The sequence below is a fragment of the Myodes glareolus genome, chromosome X (assembly GCF_982192425.1).
Source record: "Myodes glareolus chromosome X, mMyoGla1.1, whole genome shotgun sequence".
Classification (NCBI taxonomy): Eukaryota; Metazoa; Chordata; class Mammalia; order Rodentia; family Cricetidae; genus Myodes; species Myodes glareolus.
Genome location: NC_142053.1, coordinates 80,465,840 through 80,482,282, shown reverse-complemented (window position 1 = coordinate 80,482,282; position 16,443 = coordinate 80,465,840). Strand labels below are relative to the sequence as shown.

General features: G+C 38.2%; 1 protein-coding gene across 1 annotated transcript in view; it reads left to right on the top strand.

Annotated features, from left to right (window-relative positions):
- The window catches only part of Chic1 (cysteine rich hydrophobic domain 1), a 40,502-nt gene extending 25,634 nt beyond the window's left edge, over window positions 1-14,868 (top strand). The window contains exons 4-6 of the mRNA XM_048417762.3: window positions 6,348-6,404; window positions 6,670-6,729; window positions 8,375-14,868. Of these exons, the coding sequence (XP_048273719.1) occupies window positions 6,348-6,404; window positions 6,670-6,729; window positions 8,375-8,425 (168 nt within the window). The 3' untranslated portion in view covers window positions 8,426-14,868. The remainder of the gene's footprint in view (window positions 1-6,347; window positions 6,405-6,669; window positions 6,730-8,374) is intronic.
- The last annotated feature ends 1,575 nt before the right edge of the window (window positions 14,869-16,443 follow it).

Genomic DNA, 16,443 nt, shown 5'->3' with positions numbered 1-16,443 from the left:
ATCCAATTCAGTTAGCATATTTCTTAATGTTAGGCTTACAGAATAAAATGAACAAAAATATAGAAGTCCCATAAACTTGTTATCACTGGATGCCAACTTCGCCTACTGTTGGCGTCTAGTGTTCGTGTTATGACATTTTCATAATTGATGAGCCAGTGTTGCTACATTATAATTAAGTGAAGTTCATGGTCTCCATCAGGGTTCATTCTGTATTCTACATGTTTTGGATTTTAACAGCTAATTATCCTATCTGTCATCACAATGTCATATCACAGTGTCATACTGAATAGTAATTTCACAGACCTAAGTGTCTACTGTACTCTACCTGTTCCTCCCTCTCTCCCACTTCCAAATCCTGAGCAATCACTGAACTTTTTTGTCTCTAATGTTTCTGTTTCTTCTAGAAACATATGCTTAAAATTAGTTCAGATAGTCTTTTTATGCTAACTTCCTCCACTTACCGAGATATATTTGAAGTTCTTAAACTTGTTTTGGCTTGGTAGCTCATTTCACCCGCTCTAGCGGGTCTAGTCACTGGGTACTATCGCCTTGTTTAAATATCCTATGCTTTTTTTAAATCATCTCTTCACCTGTTGAAGGTCATCTTAATTGCTTCAAGATGTAGCAATCATAAAGATGAGTGAGCAGAACTTTAAAACTCATTTGAATAAGTACCAGGAAGTACGATGCTGATCATTCAGTAGGAATATGCTAAGCTTTGTAGGAAACCGCCAAACTGCCTTCCGTGGTGTCAAGCCATTCTGCACTCCTACGAGCAGTAACTAGAACTTCTGTTTCTCCACAGCCTCAGCCCCAGCATTTGGCATTGTCAGTGTTTTAGATTTTGGTCGTTTGAACACCTCTTCAGTGGTGTTTCCCAGCTGGGGCAACACAATCAGCGCTTCACAATTTTGATTTCCAGCTCTACGGAGTTTTATGATGTTGAGCGGACATTTTTGCGTGCTTACCTGCCATTTGTGTATCTTCTTTGAAAGGTTTCTATTCACAATATCTCCGTTTGGGAATTTGGTTTTGTTGTTTTTTTTTATTTGTTGGGGGACTGTTATAGTTTGGGTTTTTTTTGTTTTTGAGATATTGTCTTAGATTCAACTATCTGTTTCCCAAATGCTAAAATTAAAAGCATGTGCCATGGTGCACAACCATCCCCATTTTTAATAGCCCAGGTATGGGCTACTTCCGGAAGAAGAAGAAAGACCGCACACCTTCCGGAGTATGCTCACCCGTCCGTTTTCAAAGAAACACCATTATCTAACAAGCCAGGGGCTTGCCCAGTTTTGTTTTTCTTTGAATACTGTTCAACTTTTAAAAACAATCCAAATGCTCTACATGCCAGTAGTCTTCAAGATAAGTAGTTTGCAAATATTTTCTCCAAGTCCGCTGCTTATCTTCTCATTCTCATAACAATTAGCTATCTGGACCAGAATTTTTAAATTTTATTGATTTCAACATAACCAATTTTTTATTTTAGTTATATCTTCTTCCTTTTGGTTGCATATCTAAAAATCCATTTTAAATGTACCTTTTATACTAAGTGAAGAGAGCAGGTGGTAGTCACCCTTCCTCTGACTTTGTTCTCTGTTAGTTCTTTGTTGGTTATTCTGGATGTTTGCCTTTTTGTATAAGCTCTAGAATCAGTTCATTTATATTTTCATGATATCTACTTGAGACATTGTCCAAAAGTACTTTAAAATATAGATTAATTTGGGAAGACTGGAGGTTTTGACAATATTGAGTCTAGTTAACCTATGTTCCTGGAATAGCTCTCTATTTGGATAGTTTTTTCTTTCTTTCCTCAGAGTTTGTGATTGCCTTCATAGTTTGTTAAATTTCTACTTTACTATTTCTATTTGTGGATTCTCAAGTAAACAGTATTGTGTTTGTAATTTCAAATTCCACTTGAGTTGATGTTGGAATGGGGACTAGTACGATGGAATGAATGCATTCTGCACAAGAGGACGTGATGCTGAGCATAGCGCACACCTCTAATCCCAGCACTCAGGAGGCAGGGGCAGGCAGACCTCTGTGAGTTCGAGGCCAGCCTGGTCTACAGGAGCTAGTTCCAGGACAGGCTTCAAAGCTATAGACAAGCCCTGTCTCCAAAAACAAAAAAAAAATGAGAGAGAGAATAAAATTGGGGACAGGGGAGGACAGAATGGTACAACCTAAATGTTTACATCTCTTAAAATTCCGTGTTGAAAGCTAATCATCATGTGATGGTATTGGGGAGTGGGACTTTGGAAAAGTGGTTACATCATAAGACAGGACCCTTATGAACAGAATAAATGCCCTTATTAAAGAAACTCTAGATAACTGTCTCACCACTCTGCCAAAAAGATTGACACGGCAAGAAGATGACTATGCATGAGCCAAGAATTGGTGCCTCATGTGACCCTGGGTCTTCGGGCAATATGATCTTGGGCGTCCCCACTGCCATAACTCTGAGGACTAGATAGCTGCTTTTCAAAAGCCACCTGCTCTATGGTAAACTGTTACAGGAATGTCAGCAGCCAGATACACGCCCCGTTCTTTCTGCCTTTTCTTTCTTGTCCTATCACATTAGCTATGACAACCACTGTGATTTTGTTGTTGTTGTTCTTGTTTTGGTTTTTGGTTTTATGAGACATGGTTTCTCTGTGTGGCCCTGACTGCTCTAGAACCAGCTCTGTAGACCAGACTGACCTCAAACTCACAGAGATCTGCCAGTCTCTGCCTCCCAAGTGCTGGAATTAAAGGTGTGCACCACCACCACTTGGCTCACTGTGACTTTTAATAGGAATATTGGCTATGTACCTCAGCTGTTTCATATGTGATCTTAGCTATAAACTTAGCTGTACTTTTTGTAGATATTATTCTTCAAGTTGAAGAAGTTCCTTCCTATTCTGAGTCCACTCAGTGTTGTTTCATTTTGTCAGAAAACTTTCCTGAATGTATTGGTACGATCACATGATATTTCTTCTTTACATTTGCTAATATGATGGATTGATTTTCAAATCCCACTTGGCTGTGATAAATACCTTACTGTATTTGTAATGTTTAATTTGGGATTATTCTGACATTGTTTACGAAGAAATACCAGCTAACCTACAGGTACGTTTGTGTAGCATCTTTATTTGGTTTGAGTACTATGGAAATAATGGCCCTATAGACAAGTTCGGAAGTACTTGCTCTGCCCCTGTTTTCTGGGTGACATTGCAGAGAAATACTAATTTCTTCCTTAACGATTTCATAGAATTCAGCAGTGAATCCATATAGGTCAAATGATGTCTATGTGGGAGATTATTCATTATTTAATTTTTTATTTATCTATTTTTATGTGTATGGGTGTTGTGCCTTTATGTGTGTATGTGCACCGCTTGTGTGCCTGTTGTTCATGGAGACTAGAGGAGGGCATTGCGTATGTATGTGCACCGCTTGTGTACCTGTTGTTCATGGAGACTAGAGGAGGGCATTGCGTATGTATGTGCACCGCTTGTGTACCTGTTGTTCATGGAGACTAGAGGAGGGCATTGCGTATGTATGTGCACCGCTTGTGTACCTGTTGTTCATGGAGACTAGAGGAGGGCATTGCGTATGTATGTGCACCGCTTGTGTACCTGTTGTTCATGGGACTAGAGGAGGGCATTGCATGCCCCGAAACTAGAGTTACAGACCATTGTGAGCTGCCACTCGGGTGCTGGCAACCAAACCTGGATCCTCTGTAAGAGTAGCAAATTTGACCAGGCTTCATACATTCTTTTAATCCCAGCACTCAGGAGGCAGCAGTAGGTGGGTCTTTGCAAGTTTAAGACCCCTGTGAGTTCGAGGCCAGCCTAATCTACACAGTGAGTTATCAGGACAGCCTGGGCTGCATAGTAAGACCGTCTTAAAAAAAAAAAAAAAAAAAAAAAAAAAAAAAAAAAAAAAAAAAAAAGGAGGGGAGGAGGAAGGGAGAAGCAAAAAGAGAAAAAGTGAGATCTTGAGAACTGCTGAGCTTATACAGAAACCTGGACTTGGAGCGCCACCTTGTGTCACAACAGCAGAAGTGGCTGCAGACAAAACAAAACCAAACTCTGGAAAAGCTAGATATTTATACACCTTTTTTCATTAACTTTTTTTTTTTTTTTTTTGAGACAGAGTCTCACTACGTAGAGTTTGCTGTCTTGGAACTTACTTTGTAGACTAGGCTGGCCTCAAAATACACAGATCCATCTGCCTCAGCTTCCCGAGTGCTGGGATTAAAGGCGTGTGCCACCATGCCCTACTAAATTTCACCCTTTCCCTCCTGCTCTTCCAGGATTCTGCTAGTCTCAGCAATGAGAAAGGTAGCTTTAAAGTGTTCTACTGATCCATATATCGCCATACTGAGAACTGAGAACTAGGAATTAGACAGATTTCCCGATAAGCAGACAGGTAGGGAGAGGAGCCATGACTAGGTAATGAAGGTGGCATACTTCTAAAATGGCTGACTTCTTCCCCACCCCCCACTCCACCCTACCCCCTTTCCCACTTCTCACCCCTGGTGAGAAATTAAAAGCTGAGGGGTTTAAACAAAAGCCTAAAGATGTTTTTTTTTTCCTCTTTCACCAGTTGGCGCTTCTGCTGGTTGTTTTGTTGTTTCTGTTCCGTTGTGGGGGTTCTTTACATGTTTTGGAGTTTAATTCAGGTGTATGACTTGCAGATAATGGTCTCACATTCTGCATGTTGCCTTTTGATTTCTTTTTTATTTTCTCCCTGTATGGGTTTTATATTTTGGGTTTTTTTTGGTGGGGTTGGGAGGTGCTAGAGTTTTCTGTTATTGTTTTGTTTTCGGTGGGTGTTTTTGTTGGGGGGGTTCATATTAAAAGAAAACATTGCCAAAAGCAGTGTAAAGGAGCTTATTGCATATTATCTTTTTTAAAAATGAGTTTTATAGCTTCTGAGTAAATATTTAAGCTTTTAATTCATCTGACTTAATATAAGTAAGCTAGGACCAACTTCATGCTTACCTTTAGATATCCAGTTTCCCAACACCACTCAGGAAACTAGCCTTCCTTCCCAGTGTGTCCTTTTGCTAGCCTTCTTGAAAATTACTTGATCGTGTGTGGGTTTATTTTTAGGTTCCCTGTTCTGTTCTACTGGTCTATGTCTGAGGGGGTTGTGTGTGTGTGTGTGTGTGTGTGTGTGTGTGTGTGTGTGTGTGTGCTGGCACCCATGGAGTCCAGAAAGAGATCCCCTGTAGTAAGAATTATAAGAATTATAAGTCTCCCAACATGGATGCTGGAAACTGAAGTCCTCTGAAAGAGCAGCCATTATGGCTGTCTTTACACTAGTGTCCCACTGTTTTGATTATCCTGTCAATTAGAGTTTCACATCAGGACACGTGATGGCTTTACCTTTGTTCTTTCTCGAGATTCTTTTGTCTCTGAAGGTCTCTTGTGGTTCCGTACAAGTCTGAGGGTTTTCTTTCTCATTTGTGTATTGCCCTGAAGCAGTGTAGACAGTTCAACAATAGAATGCTTCATTTCATGATCAAAATAAAGATCTTTCACCTTTCTACTGAATTTTCTTTTCATTTTTTTTTTTTTACAAATGACTCCTTCCTCCCTTCTTTTCTTATTTATGTGTTTTGACACAGGATCTCACTGTGTGGCACGGACTCCTGACTGTGCAGAACTCACAGGAATGCACCTCCCAAATTCTGGGGCGCATCTGGATTTCCTTTTATGTTAATCAAAAACTCTTTCTCAGTTTCCAATAAGAATCAAAAATGCCTGGTAATCCTCCAGTGTTTTCAAAAGCTTTAGAAACTTTCTTACACCCTCCGATGTGCATGCATTTTGAATGGATTAGGATGGAGAGACTCGCCTATATCCGCTTCCTGCCTTGCATCTGTCCTTTCCACTTCACCATCTGCTAGGAAAACCTGGGCTGAACCAGCTTAGTTTGGAAGGTGAGGTGTTTACTGAAAAAGTAGTCCCTAGAAAGGTTCACGAACATCTGTATGAGGCCCGCAACTGCTGCTGCTCCGTGTTAGCACTGTTGATGGGTTTCCATAGCAGTCCAGTGCATGGCCACGTACCACAGAGCAATGCATACTTCATTTGGAAAAGCATAAATTAAAATTGGGTGGATGGATGGATGGATGGATGAGTGGATGGAGAAATCTCCTTTTATAGCTATGCCGTAACCACTCAAAGTGTTATTTCACTTTTGGCAGTTTCTATATATGTTGCACTTTTTTCCGATTTGTAATAAAAAAAAAAACAGAAAAAATGAGTAGTGCCTTACAAGAAGACAAAAAACACAGATACATGTAGCCTTATAATGTTCAAGTTACCTTCTCATGGAATCTTGATCCTTTTTCTTAGACCAGAAGATCAATTCAGAAGTTACTAGAATGGGAAAATAACAGATTATACCACAAGGTAAGAAATTTAAGGCAAGTAGGTGCCCTATTTGTAGTTTTGCATTATCAAATTGAAAAAGTAAGTACTAAGTGAATTAATCCAGCACACAAAGGAATGGATTAGCAAACTAATCCTGTTACCCCGTTACTAGCTATGTTCTGGGCAAGGTATTTGAGGCGCTGTTTTATGTCATGCAGCCTAGATTTTACTCTTATTCAAATGCAGTACATTGCAATTAACCAAAGATGATAGAAAAATTCTTAACCAAACTCTACCTTTTTAGCTTGCTTTGCACTGGAAGTTGACTAAAAGGAAATGTGAAACTAGCAATATGATGGAGTATGTAAGTATGAAGCTTTTTAATTATTCTTGTGATTTCACCCCGAATGCTATGTATTGCTTACTGTGTTTGCCATCTGTGGCTCATGCCCTTTAGCTTCTCAGCCTGAACTTCTGTCTGTTGGGGCATAGAGGCCACCATTCATTTTCTTTAGATTTGTGGCCAACCTAAAGTATCTTGAAAGCCTGATCATCAGATCATGTACATCTTAGGAAAGTCTCAGCTCCTGTGCTCAGCTCAATGTTGTACACCCTGACATACAGCACTGAGAACAGCTGCTGCCTAGCAAAACACACCACTGTGCGAGCTTGTCCAAAAAAAAAAAAAAAAAAAAAAAAAAAAAAAGACTTACATGAGGAATTAACTTTCAGTTCTGGACCCATATCCCTGGCTTTTCTTTTTCTTTTTTGTTGTTGTTGTTGGCTTTTGTTTGTTTTGTTTTGTTTTTCGTGTTTGGTTGTTTGGTTTAGTTTTTTGAGACAGGGTTTCTCTGTGTAACAGCCCTGGCTGTCCTGGAACTCACACTCTAGACCAGGTTGTGCTCAAACTCACAAGAGATTCACCTGCCTGTGCCTTCGGGTGCCACCACCACCTGGCTATCTGGTTCGTCTTTAACTTGGCTGAAATTTAACTTGGAGTGAATAAACTATTGAATAAATAAAATCTATTAAAATAGATTTAAATATTGGCTAAAAATTTTTACTGAAAATATGCAGTCTTGCTGAGTGCAATGGCACACACCTCTCATCCCAGCACTTTGGTGCCTGGGGCAACTGAATCTCTAGGTTTCAGGCCAGCGAGGGCAACATAATGAGACCCTATCTCAAAACAATTTCAAAAAGAAAAGAAAACCCGCAGCTTTAATCATAACATAAGACCACTTATAAACAACATGATCTAGTCCACCATCATGGATCTTCCAAGCTCCCAATGTTATCATTAACCATGCCAGGTCTGACACTATAGTGCAGTTGGTAAAGTGCTTGTCCAACATCTAGAGCCCTGAGTTTGATCCTTAGGACTGCCTTCATCATAGTGATACTAATAGCTTAATAATAGAAGTTCCTCATGCCTTTAATTCCAGCACTTGGAAGCAGAAGCAGGTAGGTGTCTGTAAGTTTGGGGCCCATTGAACTATATACAGAGTTCCAGGCCGGCCAGGGTCACAAATTGAGGCTCTGTCTCACAAAAAAAGAAATCTTGTAAGCCTTTCTGCAATTCAGTTGTTTTATAGTTAATCGTTTGGGCAACTCCTATTTTGCAAACAACTTTCAAAAAATAGTAATCCTCAACTGATGTTAGCTGCTTTAATTGAAAAATAAAATAAAAACTGGTATTTTTTTCCTAATCTGTATAAAGTAGTTTTAATCTCTTCTACTTGGCTCTAGGATATAAAAATGTAATTGAATTTGGTTCTAAGAAAGTAACTGTTGGAAATCAGACAGTAGCAGCTGTCAGTTCTAGTGGGTAGGTTCAGTGTCCTGTTCAGTTTTGAAAAGCATGGCCTGTTTTGTCACATCTTGTATATTTTACTTCCTGTAATTCAGAATGAAAATACAGTCCTGTGGAAATCAACTAGACTTTGCAGGTTTATGTACATTAAATGAGACTATTTTGTCAATATATTCTTTTCTTTTTTTTTTTACAGGTAATCCTAATAGAATTCTTACCAAAATACCCCATATTCCGACCTGACTGAGGAGTTTTGTTCGGTCACTTCTGTGTTATCTGTCATTTCCTACCCTTAGTGCCTTGTAGATGATCTTGGAATGGAGAAGTCTCCTTTGCTGTGTTCAATTTATTCTTTATAACAGTAGAATATTCTTCTCACTCCTTTATTTGTGTTGATTTAAGAAGGCAATTTGCACATCTTTTTTGTTATTAAATGAGGCTTGTGTTTTGCACTCTCAATTTTTAAATAAATACACACAAACATATACAGTTATATGTAGTTGACACTAAAAACATCAGTGCTGGTGTGTAAAGAAACAAACAAAACCCTTGTTCTGAGCATGCTGCCTTAGGATTTTCACACTCACCGTTTCTAAATACGCATCATTTTCTAGGCTATTTAATGCTCTGTAATCCCTTACTGGACACACCTAAATATGCTTTTGGTAGCTTTTAGAAATGGTTTTACTCTGCTTTTAAAGAACATGCAATTAATAGCACTGGTTTCCTCCTGCACTTTGCTAAATTGTCACTTATGTTAGTGGATAAAATATTTAAACTCCTAAAGACTTGTAAATATTGTCTCTTTGCATAATGTAAAATGTGGTATGCCATGGTTTACAGAATTATTATTATTATTATTAATGTATTGCCAACATTTCCACATAGATTTTGATATGAAGTTTGCAAGCATCCTTTTGAATGTAGAGACCTTTAACATGCTGTTTTGTGGCAAAGCCAACATGAGTATGTTAAATTTCAGGTGTGGGGCAGGATTGCCCTTCCTAACAAAGTGGATTAAAATTGAAACCATTAGTTCAGACCTTGTGCATTACACCTGAGACCAAGAATCTTATTTTTTCCATTTAATTCACTGCTCTCCATTTGTCCTCCGCTCCACCCCCCAAAATCATTGACATCTAATTCATCTTATGGCTGCATTAGCTCTCATTTCCTTTCCCCTATATATCTTTTCCCTCCTTTGAAAATGCATAGAATGTCCCCTTTTAAGTGTCTTGAGAGCCAATTCATCATGGTGCAGGCCTTTAATCCCAGTACTCAGGAGGCTAAAGCAGTGGATCTCTGAGTTCAAGTCCAGCCTGATCTGCATAATGAGTTGGAGGCCATCCAGGGCTGCGCAGAGAAGCCCTGTCTCCGAAAACAAAAAATCAAAAAAGTGTTTTGAGATTTTGAATCTTGTGAGATATCAAGGCCTCCATGAAAGCCACATTTGATCCTCCACTCTACATTGAGAAAGAGTGCTGAGAGACTATAGCTATGGGCTATGCAGTAGTCTAGTCAGAATTGGGAAAATATTCTTAGCCTTCTGCTTGAGAGTCTTTTCTAAACATTTGGAAACTATCAATGAGGAAAGACAAGTAAAATTTAGATAAAATTGTATTCCGTTTGTAAATTGGTCACGTGTTTTGATTGGTACATGCATCTTCTCTCTCTTTTTTTTCCTACAGTTAAATTGAATGAGATTACCACTCTGGTCTACTACAGTTTGAAATTAAAATATAACAAAAGTTTGATATCACATAAATTCAACTGCAAGAGAATGCCTGTATATGGGCATTGTTTGTATGTACTTGCAGTTACTGGAATACATTCTCTTTATCCTCCTACTCTTAACTGCTTTTAAGTAAGTTCATTTCATTGAATAGAACAATCATTTCTGCATACAAGGTCAAGTCTTTTTAAGCCACTTTTAAAAGTTATGCCTAATCTGAAATCCTTAGTCCTTGACCACAGGAGGAAAGACTAGTTTGATGTTGTTCTAATGGTTTGCACAAACACTTTTGGAGACCCATCCCCCCATGTCACCCAGCCACCCCAGATCTCTAAATTCTAGTATATTGTGTATGCCTGCAAATATGTCTGCCTGCTGCAGAATTGAAGGTGTATTTTTATAGACAAGAAGAAAGCCTCTGAAAATGCGTACTCAATGTCTCGTTTTATAGCTAAGGTCAGGGAAAATCATATCTATGTTTTATGTTTGCAGCTAAGGTCATCGAATTTATGCTTCATACTGTGACATTTAAATACCAAAATTGATTTCCATTCCATCATAATACAGAATCTTAATCCTCACTGGTAAGACAATTCCTTGTGAATGTCAGCCCTCGGCAATCTTACATTTCGTCTTGAGCCTTAGAATTTGACCAAGTAGTAATCATAGAAACTTTTTCTGCCGTGGACAAATCACACTTCATTTTGTTCAACAACACAAAAGACAAGAAGTGTAATGAATTGTTTCCATGAAACAGATATTAAAATAGGAATAGCTTGTATCTGGAGGTGACCAAGTATAATTCAAGTTACAATAGTATTTGTCATTAAAAAAACATTTGCTACAGTATGTCAATTCGATTCATAAATGTGTTGATTGATTGTTCAGTATAATGATTGACTAATCATAGTTTCTCGAACTACCCGGAAAACAACCTGGCTTTTTTCTTTTCTTTCTTACATGACTTGTTTCACACTGCTTCCCCGTGAGGGGTGATTAGTTTGGGTGGGGATGAGATTCCTTCTTATTGAAATGACTCACAACAAATGCTAATGTGACAGAGTGCACCTTGGTCTCTAATTCCTCCCCCACCAAACTGTTTTTCCATTAGCCTCAGGATAGAGTGTAACTTGTATTTTTCCATTGGGTTAGCCAACGATTTTGTGAAAGTTATTTTTGATTGAAAAAAAATTAACTTTAATTTCTTTGATACATAATATCCCTTTATTAAAACTGCCATCTTAGTTTCCAGAGGAAAAACGTTTTAAAATAGCATGTTTTGCCAAAGCATTTCAATCTCACCAGACTTGGAGATTGCAAGTTAAAAGACTTTTTTCTAAGTCACATTCTGAAAAACCTGGCATGCTGGTTTGCACTTTTAATCCCAGCATTTCAGAAGCTAAAGCAAGAGAATTGCCATGAATTGGAAGACAGCCTGGGCTACAGAATGAGACCCTGTCTCCAAAGAAAAGAAAAGAAAGAGCATGGTTTCTGTTACTTCTCATTTGGTCCAATACTCTGGCTTAATAAATTGATTCAACTGGTCATTTTAAAGCTTGTCCATAAGGCAAGTAGCATCTATATTATTAATAAAAATATGGACAAATGTCATTTGCAGAATAACTCCATCTCAGACATGTCCTCTATGTTTTTCCCCTCTTACCACATCTTAATTTAGGAAAGAGATTATTGTAATTTTAGAAGTAGATGGGAAAGTGCCTTGTCTTTTTCAAAGATAGCATGGTATGTGAAAGAAAGCAGAGTGAATGAATTGGTAGATTATTAGAAATTATTCTTTTCAACTAGGCATGATAGCACAAGGTTATTCTCTTATTTAAGCCCATTTACTTATCTTCCAAACATGAGATATATTAATGACAAAATATCATTGAATAAAACTATCAGTCACTTAAACTTACTGTAGTTTTAATGCTAGTAAGCATAGAATTCAACATAGTTCTGGAAGGACAGTGGTCTTTGATTAAAGACCCTACTAAAACTCATATATTTCTTATACTAGCATGTTCTGTAAACACTAATATCTCAGAAATTTTACTGTATTCATGCCTAGCATTACCATTTTACTGAGAGTTATTGTTGCCTTTGATAATTTGAGTAAAGCTCAATAACATTTGTAAACCTATCAACAGTTAGGTATTTTCAAATATCTGTGCCCTTTACAAGTCATTAGCACTTTGATTTTTGTTTACTGATAAGCTGCCACTTAAGAATTAAAGCACTACTTGAACATGCACACCCCAAATGAAATTTCATTTGAATTTACTATATGCCCTAGGCAAATATAGAGATTATACTTACCTGATTAATTGGAACAATTCACATAGTAGAAATATTTTTTTTACTAAATTAACTGGAAGTGTTCAAGTTCACTGAAATTAAGTCCAATTATGCCTATAAAAATCTGCTTCTTTTTAAAAAAAGAAAAGAAAAAGGTCCATTTTACAACTATCAAGTCATTCAGGATCCCTTGAGTGGTGAACTGTTGGGAGATTTTTCATGGTAAAGAGGAAGTTTATTAATACTTGTTCATATACTTGTGAGCTAAAAATAATTGAAGGATATCTATAAGTATATCCTTCCATGTATGTATGTGTGTGTGTGTGTATGTATGTAATCCTTACCTTGTTCCAACATTTCCTTACCTGATTCTGAGCCAGCCTTTTTATTTTGATGATGGCAACCTGAGAATATGTCCCATTTTCTGTGAATTTTGTCAAAGTCAGACTTAATGAAGAAACAATCTATTTAATATTGTGGACCCCAGGCAAGTGACCTAAAGTACGTGTCAGTGTTTCCATCTGTAAAAGGAGAGGGTTGAACCTTTAGCTGGACAAAAAAAAGAGAGAGAGAGAGAGAGAAATGATCTAACACACCATGGTTCTGAGTAGCCGTGGAAGATCTTTGCTGTGCAGACTTGGTGGAAACTCACAGTGCCTTGCGCAGTTTGAGTTCAGTTTGCTGGCTGACTGCTAGTCAATGTGTGTTAATAAAAGCACACTCAAACACACAATCTCTGGTAGACCTAGCCCTCTGTGCTGAGAAAAGTGAATGTCATTTCCCTAGGAAGCAAGGGCTGGGATCTCTGTTTACCTGTGGGGTACAACTATGCAGTTGGTATCCAGGTTAAGAATGGAAGCTGTGACAGCAGACACGGAAAAGTGTCCCCTTAGACTATGTGAAGAGTTGCATATTCAATTTCACATCTGCTTCAGCGTCTCACCGAGTTCCCTACCCTCAAAAAAAAAAATCTATTGGAAGGAATTTAGAAAATTAAGTGGAAAGGAAAATGGCCTAGAGTTCAACCCCAAGTCGCTTCTGGTTTAATTTTTAGCTCGGCTGCTTAATCCCTCTGTACCTCATGTCCTCATTGTTGAAGTGGGGATGACAATCTGGACCTACCTCACAGGGGAATTGAAGGTCTTTTTGGTAAAGCTCATGTGCTTAGAAACTGACTAAAAGAAATGTCGGATCGAATAATTATAGAATTTCTAAGAAGATGTGGCTTTCAATCCACACTGTTGTTTTCTTTCTTGGTAAACCCTACAGAGTAAGTGTGCGGTTGATTTAATTTTTTCGATAGTCACTTTTGTTGCCAATACCCTATTTGTTAAGCATGAATGATTGTACTATATTAATACTTGATTGAGGGAGAAGAACAGGTGGGTGTAAACCAGTGGTTCTAGCTTGGGGCAGATAAAGAGAGCAGTGGAAAGTATCCTTGAGCCTTTTTCAAGAATTAATTCAAAAAATAACACTAAAGGCCACACACTGACCTATCCCATTCCTTCTCCACCGGCCAAACAAGACATGGAATCAGCATGCATTTTGCTCATGTTCTTTCCTGTTCTGTCTTTCAACATTGCTTACCAACACTGATCAGAAACTGTGAACGGAAGTGTGCTTGTATTTAATGGAAAATAGGAAGGCGTCCTTAAGTGTACTTTAATATATACTTAAAAATGAGGAAGGAATTTAGAGATCCATAGAATGAAAATGTTGGGAGCCACTTTTCTAAAGAATCAGGATTATTTGACCCTCTCAACATATTGCTTCCTAGTTCCTGGATGTTGGAGAGAGAGAGAGAGAGAGAGAGAGAGAGAGAGAGAGAGAGAGAGAGAGAGAATGAGAATGAGAATGAATATTGACTAGATCGGGCTATAAGTTCGGATTATAATTTGCCTTCAGTTTTGGTTTGTTTCAGGATTCTGGAACTGAACTGATTCATTGAGGCGTGTCCACGTACACACAGGATTGCAAATGTGCAGTGTTCTAGTGTCATGTTGGTCTAAATGACAATTTCTCCGCCTCTTAAAGTTTGTGTAATGTCTGTATGATAATCAAGGCAATAAGTTCTCAAATGTTCCTTTTACTCCTGCTTATTTGATTTGTTTTTATCTTGGCATAATTTTCCTGCTTTTCTGTTTTATTGTAAGCAAATAGTTGGAAATTGTTTTAATGCCTGGACTTTGGAACAAGTTACAAATGTTTGAAATTATATAATCTACAAGCTAGTTTGCCATCCTTGGACTAACCACATACAAGTGTGAATCTCTACTGCAAGAACAGGACATCCAGATAGCTAGAGAGCTGTCATTCTTCAAAAAAATCTGGTTGAAATATAACTGACTTCTACATTTTGGCAGAGGATTCCTGTTTGGACAGCTTTACCAGAAGAGAATAACAGTGGATATGTCCTTCAAACCAAGAACTTTCATGCATCTTGTAGTGTTATGTAGCCTGTGGAATGAATTCCTCTTCCCCCTGGAGTCCAGGATTGACTCCCCTGAAAGAACTCAACCTATACACAGCTGTGCCAAAATGAAGGACCCCTGCCTCTGAGACCTTCACTGCTGCTTCTGTTGTTCACTTGTCAGATAAAATTTGATTCTCAGGATGCAAAATTCCAATAAAGTACAAATCTATGTTAATGAATTGAACTCTGTGGCTTTGGGGTGCACCTTCTTTTTTTCCTTCTTTATGTTTTCATTACTTGGGGGTGGGTACAGGAACTCAGCTGGTACAGAGGCACTTGTTACGAAGCCTGGTGACCTGAGTTCAATTCCTGGGAGCTCCTTGGTGAAAGGAGAGAACTAACTCCTACAAGAGTTCCCCTGGCCTCTTCACATGCCCCCCCCAGGGAGAAAGAATATAAATAAATGAATAAGAATAAATACCTAAATGTAATTAAAAGAAATTTTTCCACTTTTCTTTTTTAATAGGAAAGGGTTTATTTGGCTTATTTCCAGGTCACATTTCATCATGTTGTATAATAAAGTTAATTTATATTAACTTTACATAAGTTTGACCTTATAAAGCCATCACCATAGTTAAGGTCAAACATGTTCACTTAAGAAAGCTCCTTCCACAGGGTGTTTGGTGGTGCACATTAGTCCTAGCAGTCAGGAGGCAAAGGCAGGCGGGTCTCTGAGTTCAGGGCCAGCCCTATAGAGGAAACTGTAGAATTACATAGAAACCCTGCCTTGGAAAACTGAAAAAAGAAAGTTCCTTCCAACCCCGTTGGTAGCAATCTAACACCTAAATTCAACAAACCGGACATGGTGGCCCAGACCTCTAATCCACTTGGGAGCCGGAAGCAGGAAGGTTATGATAAACTCAAAGCCAGCATGTTCTACATAGTAAGTTCCACACTAGCAGGTTCCAGACCAGCTGGGGTTAGTAATGAAACTAATAATATTAAATAAATCTTTGTAAAGATGATTACTTGAAGCTTCCTTTAAATGACATTATTTTGCATATTGCAAAATCCCATTGCTTAGTATTGTGTCTGATTCTATAAGTAATTTATGAGTAATTTATGCCATTTATTGAATTTGGAGCCTTCATTGTACCCAGTGTTTGCACGTGGCTAAGTAGAAAGTTGCTTTTTAAATGACCTTACTAAATGTGTTTACTGAAGGAGTGCGGAAATGTGAAGCTACTTAGCCAGTTTTGACTCTTGTCACAGGTTCCCAGCATCTCCTACGTGAGTTGTACTCATCTGCAAAACATCCAGTTGTACTAGATTTAAAAAAAAAAGTATGCCTTTTGCAAATTTCATCAAAAATAATAAAGCAAGGGTTAGAGAGATGGCTCAGCAGTTAAGATCACTTACTACTACTACAAATGATCTGGGTTCCGTTCCCAGCACCCATATGGTGAGTCTTCAGTTCTAAGAAAATCTGACACATCTTCTGACCCCCCCCCCCATGGGCTTCTGTATGCATATGATGTGCATACATATACTCAGGTACACACACATTCACATAAAAATGTTTGAGGCCACCTGGTCTACAGAGTTCTGTAACAATTAGAGAAACTCTGCCTCAAAAAAAGAAAGAAAGAAAGAAAAGAATTCATACAATGTACTATAACACAATAGCAGCAAATGCATTCAAAAAGCCTGGAAGAATTTGCCATGAATGAATCCCAATGGCTTATCTCCATCTCACAATAAGACAAGAACCCTAAAATAATGGAGCCCCAACAGCTAAAACTTGCCCAGGAACCCCATG